This window comes from Ammodytes marinus (genome assembly GCF_949987685.1).
Source record: "Ammodytes marinus genome assembly, chromosome: 19".
Lineage (NCBI taxonomy): Eukaryota > Metazoa > Chordata > Actinopteri > Uranoscopiformes > Ammodytidae > Ammodytes > Ammodytes marinus.
The window spans coordinates 3164885-3183335 of record NC_137223.1 but is presented as its reverse complement, the minus strand read 5'-3'; the positions used below and the strand labels follow the sequence as shown (position 1 = coordinate 3183335).

The following is an 18451-nucleotide window of genomic DNA, read 5'->3' as shown; positions in this document are numbered from 1 at the left end:
CACACACACACAACAATAGGGTCAACACACACACACACACAACACACACACACAACAATAGGGTCAACACACACACACACACACACAACAATAGGGTCAACACACACACACACACACACACACACACACACACACACACACACACACACACACACACACACACACACGTTTCAACTTAAACAGAAACACTCATAGACGTTGTCCCAATTTCAGACTGCACACTCATTTGAGCAGGTTTGATGTATGTGGCGTGTTCACCCTGGAAATTGCTTGAATTGCTATCAATGCTCAACAGTCAGTGAGTATGCCAACTACATATATCATCGTCTCTGAGTGTGCTGCTGTTGCTGACAATATTGTCCCACAATGCAATGCAAAAAGCAATTAGAATAGGTATAACTGAGGGCTGCAAAACTGTAGATTGTAGTGAAACTAAAAATGGGTTGGAGAATGGTAAGGCATGTTGATTCCCTGTATTTCAAGTGCAAAAGCAGTGCACTATAAATATGAGTATAATACCTACTGACCTACTGTATAGTGTGTGGTCCATAATTATAAACAGAGCAACAGAGTGTGTCCATACACTCATCTAATAATAGCCAGCTCCAGTCACAGTAGGCAGGTTTCTGACTAAATCCAGCTACACACAAACTAAATCAGCTCCAGACCAAACCGGATTTCCTTCTGTGCCCTTTTAATAACCTCATTACACACCAGCGTTCACTGCGGTGGGGCTGTGGTGCTCTCGCGCGTGTGTGTGCATGTGTGTGTGTTTTGTGTGTGTGTTTTGTGTGTGAGTGTTTTGTGTGTGTGTGTGTGTGTGTTTTGTGTTATGTAATGAGATAGTGGGACCGTAGCCCAGGAGTGTGGAGCGATGAGAGAGTGAGTGAATGAATGAAAGGGAGGAATAGAGGGAAGTAGAGCATGAAGTGGGGCTGTCTATAGTCGTGCTTGGCCTTCACGGCGGCTAATGAGCCTTTTGCGCTGCACTGCTGGACCCCTCAGAGGGATGACTGATACTGGGGGCCTAGAGTCCACACACAGGACAGCCTTCATGGTGCTACCAGGGGGGAGCAGAGCAGGCCTTACGGGGCTACCAGGGCAGGAGCAGGGCAGCAGCAGGGCAGCAGCAGGGCAAGCCTTACCTTGACGAAGGCGATGCCGTTGGGGGAGACGGTGATGTCGTTGCGGAGCTGGTAGAGGAGCTCTGGAGGAACCCGCAGGGAGGTGCAGCCGAATCGGAACTCATCAGGCCTGGAACACAGAGACACAGTGTGTGTGTGAACAGCATGCAGGACAAGGGCTTGGGTTGTAGTGTGGTGGCGTCTCACTTAACTATCAGTCAGTCAACTGAGTAGGGCTAAGACTAATGTCTGGTGTAAACACTGGGGCTAGTGTTGTGATCAGATCACTCCTGAAACAAACGACCTCCACATCTGACACAATGTGACGCCGTGGCCTTAACTCAACTCAACCGAGCAATTCAAGCAGAAACAAGTATAAGCATCAACTATAAATGAACTAACTGTATACCAATCATCACAGTCATCACAGTCTGAATCTGACGTATAGCAGTTGATTTGGATATTTGGACGTTTCCAGTAACCCACCAAGCTAATGTGACACTTTCCTCTCTGCTGGGTATGAAGCCACTACACTTTTCTTCCTCTTACCTTGGGAGTAGTAGACACAAGTTAGTAGTATGCATGTTGAAAAAGTAGTGTGCATGGCCCCTGCTGTTGCTATGCAACTACAGTTTTGGCGGCGTATAAAATAATGAAATATATTCTAACATGCAGCGCTCACTGCTCTGAGCCGTGACCAACATGGCATAGCCCTCGCTCTCTGTGTGTGTGTCTGTTCCATTAAAAATAATGAGGGAAGGAGAGCAGTGGTAGGAGGCTTCACTGACAGGTTGTACAGGCTGTAGAGTGTGTGTGTGAGGGGCCTGTCATGTGCTTACAGGCTGTAGAGTGTGTGTGTGTGAGGGGCCGGTCATGTGCTTACGTTCCCTGGCTGTCCACGTGGCCCAGGCAGGTGGAGTAGCAGTAGTTGTATGCGATGACGATGGAGGGGTAGAGAGACTGGAAGTCCAGCACAATGACTGAGTTACTGTAGAAGCGTGACTCGGGCTCCATGACCAGAGGGATGCACTGTGGAGCTCTCTGCTGGGCACGCTGCTGCACACTGGGCGTCACAGGGATGTAGTTCAGGGGCTTGGCCACACGCAGCATCATGGACTCAACGCGGTACTGCAGTGAACACAAGGAATAGTTCAGCTACGTAATGGAAGTACACGCTTAGAACTGAGACTTCTTGGTACATTATATACCATTTTATTTAGCGGACGATTTTATCCAAAGCGACTTCCAATAAGTGAGAGTTTGTCTTATTTACTTCCGCTATTTGTCCCTTTGACACTATTTACTTATTTAGTCTGTCAATTTATTTTAAGGTGCTCACAGTTTTTGAGCACACTCAATGTCGTTAGGCACCAGGCTTAAGTACACTAAATAACTGATATAACTGACTTTAATTTAGCTGCTCCTTAGGATCAGCTTGGGACATGACTACTAACTGGACTTAGAGTGCACACTAACAGTCATGCTAGCAGCATTTTGAGGCTGTAAAGCAGGCTAACATTCTGATGTTCAGCAGGTGTGGCTACCATACTGAGCATCTTAGCTCAGCGTGTTAGAATAGCAACATTAGCTCATTATTATTATAGCAACTGTGCACCAACAACCAAGAGCAGAGTATATACAGTGTACAGTACAGAGTAGATATTTGCTACTAGGGTCCTTTCAACTCTCACTGATTAACACTAACAGGGGTCAACACTTTTACCATTTGAAACACTCCGATAGCTGTAAGGCGTCACCCCCCCCCCCATTCAACTGTGAACCAATCAGAGTGTGTTAAACTATGTGGGGTATGTTGGTACCTGTGATCCTCTGGTCAGAACGTGAAAGAACTGGATCCCAAAGACCCGGGCCAGCTCACTGGTCCTGCCCACTATGTCCTGCTGCTGCAGCAGCTGCATGGTGCCACGCACACGGCTCACATAGTGGTCCACCATCTTCCACCTAACACACACACACACACACACACACACACACACACACACACACACACACACACACACACACACACACACACACACACACACACACACACACACACACACACACACACACACACACACACACACACACACACACACACACACACACACACACACACACACACACACACACACACACACACACACACACAATATAACTAATCATTTTATTGACTCCAAGAACAGTAAAACTAAAGGGAGTTACAGGCACAAAGCTCCACTGCTTAACTCCACTTGTATTAGATATGTTGTAGGCTGTTCATACATGCGTTAAGAATTGGTCCTAAAGTAAACTTATTTAGCACTCATGTACATACATTTTTTATTCATATGGGTGACATTGAAAAAATGTGCTGAAAATAATTGAATTCATGTAACCAGAGTTGACGTTTCACATGGAGTGCGCTTGGTTTATTCACCCACCTGTAGAGGTGTGTGTTGTGGTCAAACCAGTCAGACAGAGTGCGGGGGCTGAACACAGGGAAGCGCTGGTGGAGGAGATGGAAGGCCACGTTCTCAAAGGTGTAGTTGTTTAACGCCGCCTGGACCAACAAATACAGACAAGAGCTTAGAGGCATTCTGTCTCCTAGGATGATCCACCATGACCAGACGGGTAGCCTCTCAAACCCTTTGGTAAAGTTCTCCATCAAATTCAAACAGAGAAGCCCATGAAAGAAAGGGAGAGAGAAAGAAAGAGAGATACAGAGAAAGAAAGAGAGATACAGAGAAAGAAAGAGAGATAGAGAAAAAGAGAAAGAGACAAAGAAAGACAAAGAAAAAGATAAAGAAAGAAAGAAAGAGAGATACAGAGAAAGAAAGAGAGATATAGAGAAAGAAAGAAAGAAAGAAAGAAAGAAAGAAAGAAAGAAAGAAAGAAAGAAAGAAAGAAAGAAAGAAAGAAAGAAAGAAAGAAAGAAAGAAAGAAAGAAAGAAAGAAAGAAAGAAAGAAAGAAAGAAAGAAAGAAAGAAAGAAAGAAAGAAAGAAAGAAAGAAAGAAAGAAAGAAAGAAAGAAAGAGATACCTTCTGAGTAACAGATGAAGCAGGTGGATAAAAGTAAAATGCTTGGTTTTATTTGTCTTAAACTTCACGCTGAATATTTTTTGACAGTGCTTCTTTTCTTAACCTTTATTTCTACAGGTAAATCCCATTGAGACCGAAGACTCTTTTACAAGGGAGACCTGTTTTCCTTTCCCACGTTACCATTCACACTCACATTCATACACCGATAGCAGCAGGCTAACTATCGACATTCACACGAGGCAAGGTGGGTGAAGTGTCTTCCCCAAGGACACAACAACCATGACAAAGGTGGCAGGGCGGGGATCGAACCTCCAACCCTTTGATCATCAGCCGACCTGCTCTACCAACTGAGTGTCAGTCGCCCCATGTGTGTGTGTGTGTGTGTGTGTGTGTGTGTGTGTGTGTGTGTGTGTGTGTGTGTGTGGTGATGTGGGGACACCTGCCTCAGTCTTCATCACCCTCCACAGGTTGAGTGTGATGCGTCCGATGATGTGGATCTCTGTCATGGTGTCGGCTCCGTACTCGTCCCTCTCTGCTGCAAAGCGGTTCTCTTTGGAGTCACCTGAGGACACACACGCACACACACACAGTTAAGAGGAGGAGGGTGGGCACCAGGGGCTCTTCATTCAGCCAGTACCTCACGCAGTCTCATTTATGTATTGTGCTCAGGTCTACATAAACAGGGCCACACACACACACACACTCTCTCTAGACCTGGATTTAATAACTTCCCTCAGACTGGAATAATGGATGGCTCAAACACTTGCTAAAGCAAACCAAAGCGCTCTCACACCGCTTCAGTCTCAAAGGACTTCCTGACTCTCAGCATCCACTCTGTCAGATTCAATAATCCACCAATAAATACTCTCCCCAAATCCTGCACCTGTACAATTGGAAGCTATACGCTAAACCAGGGCCAGTGTCAGCCTATGCATCTGCCCAAAAAAGAGAGGAATTTAAAAGGTGGAGTCAGCAATTCTGGAGAACGCTTGTTGTCAAAATCAGTGAATATCTCGTCATGATCCGCTCCCTGTCCTACTGTGTGCGCGCTGAAAGAAATCCAGTGTTCATACAACCTAGGCTCTGTAAACTGGTACGTAAACAAAAGGGTGCCTACTGTTTCCTACTGCATTTACAGAGCCTAGGCTGGTTATTAACAACCGATTTTTTTTCAGTGCACAGGCACACACAGTACGGACAGGTAGTGGCTCATGAGGATATATTTTCATAAAAAAGTGATTTAGACAACAAGCATTGCAGAATGACAATAGGTTGATACGTTGCTCAACCTTTTGAGAACCAGCATTTTTGTTGTTGTTGCAAGGGGTCACTGTCCAGATTGATATGAATGAGGAGGACTTGCTTTTCACCAAGTGCTGAAATTATACATTTAAAAATGTTTCCACGGAAATGTTTTGAACTCTTGCTTCTTTACACACAGCCTGAACCGTTAGAAGAGCAAAGGTCCCCTGTGTGTGGGGGCCAGTCAGCAGCCCTACCTGGCACTCTGGACAGCCTCTGACACAGGTCCACCCCCAGGGCCGCAGCCCGCTGGAGGAGGTAGCCCCACGAGCGCATCTGCACCTCATACCCCACCAGGATGTCAGGGTCAAACCTGGAAAACAGATGAATTTTAGAGCAATACACAGCTTCGGTTAGTATTTCAGAAGCCAACATTTTTTGGGAAAAAATCCTATAAGGGTGTAGTGGTTAGAGCGTGCCCAGTAGAGGCTCAGGCCTCGCAGCAGACCCTGGTTTGAATCCGACTTGTGGTCAGATCTGTGCATGTCTTCCCCTTCTTTGCCCCATTTCAACTCTGTATCTCCAAAAATCTGTCTAATAAAGTGAAAAATGCCCCAATAAATAACAAACAGAAAAAGATAAAAATCCTATAAATTATGTTGTGTTTCCTTGTTGTAGCCATGAACTTTAATTTTAATTTTTTTAATTTAACTTAAATTTCCAATTCAGGGTGATACTCCACACACAGTTTGTACATTTGGTGGAAGTGAAGTGAAAGCAACCCATTTGATTACTATTCATTCCAATGAGCTGCTTGGCCACATACACACCTCCTCATGATGGTGACCAGCTCCTCAAACAGGCCCTTCTCATCAGTGGTGTAGGTCACCTGCAGCCCGGAGACGCCTGACCTGACCAGCAGGGGCGCTGTTCTGCTCTCACCTGCTGAGGGCCATTTCAACACATTTAGCAGCTGCAATGTACATACTGCACTGATAATGTGACTATGGACAACAAACAATGCTGCCTTACTTAGACTTTGCTGATGTTACACATATTAACAAAACATATTAAAAGGTGCTACGAGGAACTTTGAAATATTTCTGAAACAGTCTAATTTTTTCCTCTGATGATCATAGATGACATGTAACAGCAAACGAGACCATCAGTGCAAAGAATGCTATTTTTATATAGTTTTTCTTAATGCCTTTGTTCGTGGATACGCTCACCCAAGAACAACAGCTGGCATGGTAAAAACACAACCGCCTTTGTCTAAAGGGGGGTGCAAGGATGAACACAAACTGAAAGTTCCCCCCCGGAGCCAGATGATTCCTATGTTATATAGTGAGTTTCAACCTTGGTCAGAACTTTGATGGTCTTTGTCCACCACGATGGCCCCGGTCAGCTGTGTGCTGTCGGCGTGGGGCAGGGGAGAGTCACAGCTCAGGCAGTAGAATAAGGCACATATGGGGTCAAACTCTGGGTCGGCCTCCAGGTCACGGCGGGTCCTGGCATGGAGCTCCATGCCCATCAGTGTTAGGAACTGGACCTGGGGGGGGGGGGGGGCACAACAAAACAAAGCTGAATCAAAAAACATCCTTTTTTGGACTTTTTTTGTGTCAGTCAACTCAGAATAGATTGAAAACTGTTCTTTAGATGCACAGCATGTTGGATCCCAGTTGTCAAAACACCTGGATTAGCTCACAAGCCAATTAAGTAGAAAATGTATCTCATAAATGTTTCATTCTGTGACAACTGAAGTGAAAGCTTTGGCTGCGTATTGTGCTCTCCGCAAGCCAGCAAGACTATCCTCAGCTGGGTTACTCAGACAACCAGTTACTGTGAGCTGTCTTGTTAATAGCTGCAACAAAATGGCATTTAATAGGATTCTTGATATAGCTTATTTCTATTTTATTCTTTATTTTAATGTTGTGGAATGTGAAAACACAGAAAAATAACATGTAAATAAAGAAAAAGCTGGACTGTAACCGTCTTCTCAGCTCATGAATGGTGATCGCAGTTTAAAATGATGATCTCCAAATGTTAAAAGCTGAACCTCTTTAAATTGAGTAATGCTTATTGAATAAGCAGAATAGAGGATGTTAAGTTGTGCAGCTTACCTCATGCAGAGCTTTGGCCTCCTGCAGGTTTTGCATGCTGACTCTGAAGCCGTAAGAGTTGGCTATGCTGGGCCCTTCTATCTGAGAATGATCTTTCTTTGGCACATTCAAAGCAGCAAACTGGTTCTGTGGAAGACAAAGGAGTACACGAGGAAACATTCAAATCACAGCAGGGCTCAATTCAAACGTGAAATAGTGGCTGACTATTTAGAGCAACAAGCTGGAGGAGAAATATCAGGTATATGACACTGTTCAGCTCGACACTGTTACTCTTAAATCAGTTTCCCTAACCAGGGGAAAGTGCTTTCCCTGGTAAGGGCAGAGTGGGGTCTGTGATGTGGTAAGAGGTTTATAAGAGCCACACTTGTGCTCTGACCTTCATCTGTGTGTCCAGTAACACTCTCCTCAGTGGCTCTGCCTGGCTCCTCCTCTGCTGGAGTCTGTCAGAGAGAGGCTCGTCTGCAGCAGGGACGACAACAGCAAGAGCAGAGACCAGATCAAAGTTAAAACCATCAACATTAATAGTAGGACTGCATGTCAAATGTTTACTCTCGTTAGAAATGATTCCAACAATTTGAACTGATACATACTAAATCCTGGCCAGATGTCAATGATGTGTTCTTACCCTCAGATATGGGCGTGCTGCACACTGGTTCCAGATCTTCCTTGCTCCTCCGCCTCCTCCTTACATAGGGAGTGCTGTGAAGGATGAGGGGACTGGTGCTCTCCTCTTCCCTGTTACTGACTTGGAGGAGAGAGGCATTGTTCCCTGGTCTCTGTGGGGAGGTAGAGAGCTGAGGTGACTGTGGTTGTGCAGAGTCTTTGCTGAGTGGTTGTGGGCCTGAGGGGCTGTGTTGACAGGACAGCTGCCAGGGAGGCAGCTCTGGGGACTCTGGAGAGCTGGCTTTATCTTCCTCCGCTTTCTCTCCACCCTCCTGCTCAATATCCACACCGCCTTCACCTGAAACTGGACTCACCTCTGTGGGTTCCCTTAGAGAGCCTGTATTCTTCATGGGAGATAGGATCAAAGACAGGTCGCGTTTCTTTCTCCTTTGGGTCCTAACACTGAGTGTCTCACACAGCTCAGCCTTTCCTGCTGGACAGCTGAAGGCAATGGGCTGCTCTGTTCTCTGGGAGTCCCCCTCCACGTCCAGCCCAGCCGCGGGGTTCTTTCTCCCTCTTTGTAAACTCTCATACTGTTTCCTGGCTTCCAGCCACAGCTGCACACGCTCACAGCTGGGTGGATTTTTGCATGGCAGGAGGATGACCTTTTTGTCACTGGCTGAGGATGGCTCTTTACTGGGCTCTGAGGCTACAGCACCCTGGGCTTGGGGAGATGAGGTAACAGTGGTGGCGGGGTGGGTCATGGCTGAGAAGGCCATCTTCCAGAAATGGAGGCCCTCCGAGGACAAGTCTCCACTGAACTCTGCTAGCTCCTTAGCCAGTCTGGTACCCGGCATTAACTTACGTCCACCAATCTCCCTAGACAAAAGACATGGCAATGTGATTAATGGATTTATTAATTACTGCAATTCATCACAACTTTAGAAGTGGAGAATTATGCAAAATCTAGTGAATTTGCATGAGTTACATGTTTTAACATTCATTACATATTTATGTTACAGTATGTTATTACAAATGATTATGTTATTATAAATAAAGATTAAGATAAGATAAAGATGAAATAATATAGACAGTATTAAAGGCATACTCAGCAGTGTTACAGAACACTTGTTGATATTTGAACTGAGCACCAACACAAATCCCCCATCCCTTCCTTCTCCTTCAGATGCTCCGCCCCCAGGTGTGCCTTGCCTTGGCAACAGCAGTCGTCACTAACTGCCTGTCTTATAGAATTGTCGTTAATAATTTCACGGATGCTGCCTTTAGCTGATTGGTTGGTGAATTTTATCCAGGCTTGCTCTGGCTCGCTCCGACTACCTTTGCTTACATAGCTGACTACGCAGATGAAAAAGATATTCACTTATTTTGACAAAAAGTGTTTTGGATTACAATGACTGAGTATGCCTTTAATAAGACACAGACTGATACAGGACTTTTGAGGCTGACATTAAATTGATTTTAAAAAATATATATTGTCCACATGCACTCTTCATCTATGTAAATTGTGTCCAAACATAGTTCATTGGTTTTATTGGTCGCTTGTGAATATATTCTTACATTGGCTTCCCTGGGGCATCTGAGGGGTCGCTGCAGAATGGCTCCTGAAACGTGGCCTCTGAGATCTCCAGGTCTAGGAGAGTGCTGAGGATCTCCTCCCGACTTGGAGGGGACATTAGGGGCTTGAGGACGTGGGCTCCAGCCCCTGTCCCCCGCAGCAGTTGGCTTGGCCTAACCTGGGATAGTGAGCTGATGGAGCGTGGAGAGCTACTGGGTGTGGTGGACGTAAGTCCATCAACGCCCTCCAGAAGGTCCCCTGTTGGAGAGACCTCATGATCGACAAATGACGCAGAACTTAAAGGCAAAGGTAGGACAGGGTCGAAGACAGAAAAGAGCAGCTCCTTTCTCTCACAGTGAAAGTCTTGAAATGGGCTGAGTGTATGGGTTTTACCTAAGGAGAAGTCCCACTCTCTGCTTTTCATTTTGTCAGAGTCGAGGAATGTGAGGTGATTGGATACAAACTCCCCGTTCTCAGTTCTGTCAAAGAGGTCGGGGCTGACAGACCTTTCTCTGTGGCAGTGAGAGCCTCTCTGGAGCTCCTCTCCACCACCAAGCAGCCTATCAAGTTTCTTCTCAAAGCCCAGTGCATGAGCAGTGACAGCTTCCTGACTGACATCACTGAGGAACTTCACTGGTAAACTTTTATCAGTCAGGACAAACTGACTGCCGCTGTATGGACTGGAGAACTCGGTCTGATCAATGGCATTTATATCAAAGTTAAAGTTGTGTGGGAGCTCTGGTGACAGGCTATCTTCTATAAAGTTGCAACTGTCCAGGCCCGGGTCGGACAGGAAGATGGGGCAGTCATCGGACATGCTATCCTCGTGCTTCACCGATACATTCGGCTGAGTGTTGCTTGTCTTGCCCTTCCTGATTCTGGGCTTTGTATCCTTCGGAGTGGTAGATTTTGGGGCCCTGGGTTTCCTTGCGGTGGTGGAAATAGATCTTCTGGCTTTGGTTGGTGTAGCAGTGGGATCTAGTAGTGCTGTGGCCTGAGCTAAAGCAGTGGAGTGGGTGTCTGTACCGACCACTTGTAGAGGAAGGGCTTGTCCTTGCTGCCTCTTCTGGAGAAGCTGTTTGAGGACAGCCAAGCCAGAGGGGGCTTCAGGGAGAGTGGGGAACAGCCCGTTCTTAGGGCCCGAGTCTTGAGAGGCTGATGCTAGTTGGGCGTCTTTACTCTTTTCCATTAATGGTGTACCAGCCTGAGAAGAGAGAGGAGTTGTGTACTCCTGTGAAAACTCTGCCTTTACCACAGTGGTCTGGCAACCTCGCTGCTTGAGCTGAACTGGTGCTTCAAAGCTTTGGTTCACCTCCATGATGGACGTCTCACAGTCCTCAACCTTTGGTTCTATGGACTGGGCTACTGATTTACAGTCCGACATAGATGCAGTCTGGGAACTTCCCTGGCTGTTACCATTTGTGCTCACTGGCTGCTGAAATGGAGGGACCTCTTGAGATGACCTCTCAGACAGAGTCAGCTCATCCTCTGTGAATAGGAGCTGGGAGCTGTCTTTACCTGAGTCATGGTTTTTGGGTTCCTCCGTCTTCTTTTTGCGAGACTTTCTAGGTCTTGTATTAGTTGCAGAACTTGTGTCCGTGCATTCAGCCATGTCTTTAGCTTTCTTCCTCTGCCTCGCAGCAGCACCAGTGCTTTGTCTTGATTTCCCCCTTTTCTGCTCCTCTTTCTCCATAGGCTTAGCAGCGGCCTTGCTTGTTTTCCTTTTAGTGTCCGTGCATCTCTTAGGCTTGGCGGTTTGACACTTATTTCGTGCTCCTTTGGTTGAAGAAACTATACATGGATTGAGAAAACCAGGACTAAGACATGGGTCACTGAGTGGGTTGATCAGCTGTTCTGAACTGTCCATAAGGGGGTCACTTGGGGACCAACAGCGTGGGGGTGTCGAGTCTGTAGGGCTCGGGGATCTATCAGAGAGGTAGCCCAACTCCACCATTACGTCGTTATACTCAACGCCGCGGTCATCTGCTAACTCACAGTAACATGGCAGAGGGGGCGGGAGAGAGGGCAGAATGGGTCCTCTCTGACATCCTTTAACCCCTTTGACCCTTTCAATCCGTCTTACCCTAGGTCTGGAGGCGTTACCGACTGCTTTCTTATTCGTGGAGTTGACCTTCGCCTTTCTTTTGGGATATTTTTTGACCGGCTTCGGCTCAGTGATGGGAAACTTGACAGCGGTGGACTCCGATACCTGAGGCCAGAAATCCTTAAGGGGGGCCAGTTTATTGTAATGCTCCAGCTTGTCTTGTGTCAGCAAAACCAACTGCTCCTTGACATTGACTTTGGACATCTTCACCAGCATGTTTTTCTGTCCTTTGAACCGGTTGATGATAATATACTTGATGATGATAGGAGGTTCCTTCTTGCGCCGTTTCTGGTATTTGAGATCCTGCCCACTGGGGACTTCCGTGTCCTTGGGTTGTTCTTTGGCAGAGACTAGGTGTTTAGAACGAGTGGCCCCCGAGTGTTCTCCATCCTCGCCATCGTAGGGCATCTTCCGTTTGGCTCTCAGGGTGTATTTACTACCGGGCAGTGCTGAAGGTTTGGTACAGGTGAAATTAGCCGATACATCTTGCAATGAACTTAGCCTTTCCTCTGCCGAGTCATTAACTTCATCAGAGCAAAGGGTAACAGTGGTGGCAGGGGTCTCTAAAACTGGCTCCGTCTGTTCCCTCGCATAAATCTCCTCGCTTTTTTGATGCTCCTTTTTGATTGGCTCTCCCTCTACGATTGGCCAGTCTTGAATAGGCTCAGCCTCTTGTATTAGCTTATCCTCCAAAACAGGCCTTTCTGTGACTGCAGTTACTGGACAAGCAGGTGTGATTGAGGTGAAGCCAGTACTAACCTGGCTATCAGAGGTAGAGCTTTCAACAATGTCTACTTTGTGCCTCTGTCCTACCATTCCCAACCTCCTTTTATTCACCTTTAGCCTATTTCTGCGAGGCTGGGCCAGTTCCGGCTCACTATGTGGATCGGACGGCTTTTTGCTCCCGGTTTTCTTCCTGCTGAGGCAGTTGGAGAGGATGACACTGGGGAAGAACTTGTAGTGTGCCTCCTGCTGGGCCACTATAGTCCTCTCAGTCTTGTTTTCCTGATAGTCCTCGTACCTGATTTTGAGTTCCCCAACATCTCCCTCCTCACTGTCCCGGCTCATCCCTTCCTCCTGGGGATCGAGGAACTCATCCTGCTCCATGGGTGACGTGGACGAGGAGATGTTCCTCAGGATTGGGCTCTTACTGTCCTTCTGGCTCAGTTCAAGCTCAGTCTTGGCCGAGCAGTTCCTCAGCTCGGAGTAACAGAGTGAAAAGGTCCTGTGGTTCTGGAGAATGGACAGACAGTTGGTTTCTACATTCTTTATGCTGCCGTACTTCTTCCGGTTTTTGGCGACTGTTCCGTTACCGAATGGAAAACTTTCTAGATCCGTCTTATCCAAAGCTATGGAGGCTTTCTTGTCATACGTGTATAGGGGTCGTATGTCCTCCTTGTCTACACAGATGGGGGACACCTCGGGGTGAGTTGCTATCTTGCAGGGGATGGGATGTTTGACAGGCGGGATGTAAGGGATTTCTTTATTGACCTTGAACCCTGTTGAACATTCACTACTGCTGTCCTGGCTGCTTTTGGATTGAAAGTGCTTATCGAGTGGTTGCTCCGTGTCCAGCACGTGACCTTGCCGGCCCTCGGGGTGCTTGCGCTCCAGCATGATCTTAGCTGAGGAAGGGGGCTCCAGGTGAACAGTCTCCCCAGGGAAAGGATTCCTTTTCCCAAGCATCTTTTCTGTTACTACGACAGAAGACTGGGTCCTGGAGCCACTTTCTGTCAGGGATGAATCTATCGATACAACATAAGAGAAGAAAAGGCAACTTTATAGAGTCATCAAGCAGCAAGATATGTATTAACATCTTAAATAGGACTTGTTTAAATATTTCTCTTTAAATTAAGATTAAAATATAATTGCATGGCCATAACTGGATGACCCAGGAGAATATGTCCTATATCTACAATACCTCATCAAAGTATGAAAATGTAAGCTTGAAAAAATGCCACTGATAAAATATACTTGACAAGTCAATATTTGAATTTGTTTAATGTTTGAACTACACTGCACAGTTTATACACATCTGAATAAAGCAACTTTAAGCCCCACGTAGGAAGACTCCTATCGGTAAAGAAAATATCCTCTGTTCGAATTTAGAAGTGGCTCCAGTGTTAGTACAGTAATGATGCATACTTATTTGTGTATATTGACAGCAGCTTTGTGTTTACCATATATATAGTTTGACAGGTTAGGTGCAACATTTTAACTATGTTTCAGTGGTCAAGTGGTTCCAGCAAAAGCCCTAAAAGATGTTTGATGGCCAAACCAGGGTCTAAAAAACGTGTAAAACATAAGCATAAATGACAAAAGTAATGCTTGACAAGACTAACGCGCCCCACACACATCCTGCGTCTACCTCTGGAGCGCGTCGCGTTACCTTACTGCTGCCTCTCTCGGACTTTTCTCGGACACACATGCAACGTCTCAGCAGCTGCTGCTGCAGCAGCGCTGCTTCTAAAAGCCCTATCTTTCTACATAGAGTTTTCATAGATAATTCCCATTAAAAATGAAGTTCTTTCATGTCATCTATGATGCATATGATTTATATTGAGTCTGGACAGTAATCCGTGCGCCCCATTGCCATTTTTTTTCTTTTTTTTTGCCATATTTTCGCTTGTTGGAAGTTTTATTTTGAAGGGGACACACCAGGAAATGGTGAAACTACAGCGAAAGCTGCCAGTATGAAGTCAATATGACTCTCAGCAGAGTATTTCAAAAATCACTTTACTGATTTATACGGGAGAGAGAGAGGGGGGTGTGGTCGGGGAAGAAGAAGGCCGTAGACACAGATAGAGCAACGGAAAACTGTTGCGCTCATCATGATCTTTTTTATTTCTTCACAATATTGGATCTCTATATGTGTCATTTATCCAAAAATGAAATGCCAGAACTAATTGAAAATTAGGTTTTAAATCCCTCGGATTTTGATTGCACAATTAAATCGTGAAATAAAGGGATTATTCGCGTATACGACTGAGGGATGTTTTATTTTGAAATAAACACACCGGGTAAACGTGTAACTAGAGTGAATGCTGCTGGTATGACTGTCAGCAGAGTATTTCTCTATCAGTTAAAGCACAGAGACGCGAGAGAGACGCGCTGCTATCAGAAAAAAATAGGCGAGCCTCCTGAGGTGAAGGGGAGCGTCGCTGCAGACGTGCCTCCGACGCACCTCAGCAGTGCGTCTGAGGTTGGATGTGTGCTCGCTCTACGTTGATTTCACAGTCTGTGACAAAAAGTCAGACGCAGACGCGAGGTAGACGCGCAGTAGAGGTAGGATGTGTGTGGGGCGCGTAAGATAGAACGTAGATCTAAATATTGTCCACTAAAATGTTGCTGAAGTCCCTCGTAAATAGAATGAGATCATACAGTCAAAACCCTAGCGTCAACCCAAACTGTTGTTGAGTCTGGTTGGATGTTGTGTAGTACTCTGATATCCTTGATGGAACATGAAACAGCCAGGGGGATGTAAGATCAGCATCAAAGCAGTGTTTTGAGTGTATGTCAGCAGGGAGATGGCTCACCGCTGCTCTCGTCTGCGGCCCCGTCTAGCTGTGGGATGGACAGGTTGGCAAACAGAGAGTTATTCCCACTCCACTCCATGTCTTCATCAGAGGAGTCCTGCTGCTCCTCACTGAAGCCTTCCTCTGGGTCCCTGACTGCAGACCTGTACACACGGTGATGACAGGGAACAATCCATTACACAATGCACACACACAGCTCCCCCTCTAGAACACTTTCAGCTGGCTGTGTGCTGTCCTGTCTCACTACTTTAGCAGGACGCACACAGATAATGGGGATATAGTAACATTTGATGTTTAGATTGTCTGGGTCCTTGCCACGCTCTATTTTTAACTCCTTATTTGTTTGCTTTATAAGACTTTTTTGTTTTGGAGAGACAGAGAGGAAATAGGGCAGAGAGGGGGAATGACATGCACAGAACGACCCAGGACTTTGCTCTAACCACTACCGCCCCCCCATGACATTCAGGTTCACAGGGTTGTGACTGCCCACTGCCCATAACTGAGTTATTTTGCTTTGCCTAGGCCATCTTTTCTTTCTAATGTTTCCCTTTTGAGAAGAGGCTGTCACGTGTAAGTGTCCACACAGATACCAAAGGATCCTTCTAGAGCTGCAACGATTAATCGACGAATCGATTATTAATCGATTATTAAAGTAATTGACAACTATTTTGATAATCGATTAATCGTTTCGAGTAATTTTTTAATAAAAATTTTCCAAATTCTCTGATTTCAGCTTCTCAAATGTGAATATTTTCTGGTTTCTTTAATCCTATCATGACAGTAAACTGAAATATCTGTGTGTTTTGGACATAACAATACATTTGAGGACGTCAACATGGGCTTTGGAAAATGTATACACATTTTTCACCATTTTCTGACATTTTACGGACCAAAACACTAATCGATTAATCGAGAAAATAATCGACAGATTAATCGATTATCAAAATAATTGTTAGTTGCAGCCCTAGATCCTTCTATTGAACAGTTCCTCAGAGCATGTTTTTTGAAAGATTATTTTTGGGCATTTCTTTTTGCTTTATTAGACAGTTTTGGAGAGAAAGAGATGAATTGGGGTAGAGAGGGGAATGACATGCAGAGAACGACCCGGGACTGACTTAGAACCGGGTCTGCTGTGAAGAGGTCTAACCACTAGACCGTGTGCGCCACCCCCCCAGACTTGCCTTGTGTTGTGAGCCGGCTGGTTGTCCCAGCGCTGAGACATCAAGACACTGATCTCAGCCTCCTCCCTGTCCAGCTCTGGCTCCGCCTCCTCCTCATCACTGTTGCAGTGGAAGGAGCTGGCAGCGTGCAGGGCCTGGGCCTGGGACGTCTGCCTTATGGGGGTCCTGCAGAAGCCATCCCCCTCCAGCCCCGCCAGCAGATCAATCATGGCTTGGTCTTGGCTACTGTCTGCATTGCACAACAAGAAAACAAAAGCATTGAAAAGACATTACATCAATTAGCTGCAACAAGCAACAACTTTTTAAGTGTGGCCCACAATTGAATCAATACAATTAAATCAAAGTTATAACTTAGGGCTTTTTACTCCCTTTATTAACAGGCCTTTGACAGAGTCACCACATGTTCACCAGAGTGTCAATGTTCATGACAATGACAAATCGGATCTTATTTTTACTATTTGTGATGAACACTCACAGTTTTGGAGCTTCCCATCAGGCTTGGCTACAGCAACTTGAAGTACAATGTTGACCTGGAGTCAATAGTGACTGAGACGTATATTAACCATGAAAAGTCCTGTTTGTTAACATTACATTTAAGAGGAATCTAATTATATATACAAGAACATTTTGTTAAAAAAAAATTGCAGTAACTTCTGGTGACCACTAGGGGCAGGTTTCAAAACAGAGCAATTTTTCCTTGACTCCAATGTGAAATATGCCGTTTTCACAGCATTATTAAACCTATTTAAGGCCTGGACCAAAAAAACATTTGGTCATAGTCTGTATGTTTAGTTCATATCTCCATGAGGGGGGTGAATTCTTTTCTAGCAGGCTAGTTTTTATTCTATTGGAGGTTAAAATATATGAAAAATTAGGGGCGCGGCCTCTTGAGTCTCACTTCGTCTACCAGTATCCAGTAGAGTAGAGGGTGTGCTGTTAGCCTAGCTCCTTGCGGTCGTGCTAATGTTGCTAATTCGATGTATGTCACGATACGTCAGCTAGATGGGACTATCTCTCTCCCCCCAACAACACATCAGTGCCCTTCTTGGTACGAGGAAATGAGGCGGAGTCAAACTTTGACAAGATGGCGAGGCGCATGGATTGAATGAGGTTGAAAGAACTGAGATCAGCCCCGATGCTACATCCATTTTATATACTATCTATGGTCTTAAGTCAGTAGTTCAGCCTCATAATACTGTATGAGACATTTGGTTTACGTTTACTTAATTCATTTGTTTTTTATGCTCACTCAGCAGCAGACTGGAGATGTGAATGTCTCCCATACCTAAGAGTGGAGAGTGGTTGGATGTCTGGGAGAGAGGGAGGAAGGTCTGACTGTTCTCCAGGAGACTTAAGATGGCCTCTTCATCCACCACGGCCTCCTGTGGGGCCGACCCACTGCTCCTTACACTGTCTGGACCAGAGACAAGACAGCTGTTAGCATCACACCTAACATCAGGCACACCTTGATGGAGATAATGTAAAAAGAGAGGTTCAACAGCACCATGATTCAGCAGGAGGTGTGTAGGTGTGTGTGAGTGTGAGTGTGTGTGTGTCTGTCTCTGCTGTCCCTGGCAGTAGACCTGGCACAGAAAGTGAGTGCCTGCTGATTAGGCTAAAATGCTAATCACTGGTGTCACACTCTGAAGCCCACATAGACAGGCAGAGAGAAAAAAACAAATGTCACTCCATCTCCTGCCAACCACTACAGCCAGAGCACCAGCGTAGAGAGAGGTAGGACAAACACAACATGCACTACATGCTATCATGTTGCTTTCTCATTAAGAACACATTACATAGAAAAGGATTGGAGATATAGACATTCAAAGCGACCACACATGGTACAACTCTTTGAAGTTTTTTTGAATACCTTTATGAACAAGCCTTCATGTAAAGTGTTACGCCCCTTTGTGCTGTGTTTCTGAATATTATATTAATATATGT

At 45.7% G+C, this 18451-nt stretch overlaps 1 protein-coding gene across 2 annotated transcripts in view; it reads right to left on the bottom strand.

Annotated features, from left to right (window-relative positions):
- Positions 1-18451, bottom strand: part of rev3l (REV3 like, DNA directed polymerase zeta catalytic subunit) — a 73755-nt gene that overhangs the window by 8833 nt on the left and 46471 nt on the right. Inside the window, exons 10-24 of one of the 2 annotated variants that reach the window (XM_080047899.1) lie at positions 17793-17921; positions 16508-16736; positions 15327-15469; positions 9689-13535; positions 8133-8989; positions 7884-7966; positions 7508-7633; positions 6744-6936; positions 6218-6332; positions 5645-5760; positions 4589-4707; positions 3548-3666; positions 2945-3086; positions 2008-2252; positions 1146-1254 (exon numbers count right to left, since the gene is read on the bottom strand). In XM_080047899.1, coding sequence (XP_079904025.1) covers positions 1146-1254; positions 2008-2252; positions 2945-3086; positions 3548-3666; positions 4589-4707; positions 5645-5760; positions 6218-6332; positions 6744-6936; positions 7508-7633; positions 7884-7966; positions 8133-8989; positions 9689-13535; positions 15327-15469; positions 16508-16736; positions 17793-17921 — 6572 coding nt within the window. The remainder of the gene's footprint in view (positions 1-1145; positions 1255-2007; positions 2253-2944; positions 3087-3547; positions 3667-4588; positions 4708-5644; positions 5761-6217; positions 6333-6743; positions 6937-7507; positions 7634-7883; positions 7967-8132; positions 8990-9688; positions 13536-15326; positions 15470-16507; positions 16737-17792; positions 17922-18451) is intronic. The other variant, XM_080047900.1, reaches the window with a different exon arrangement.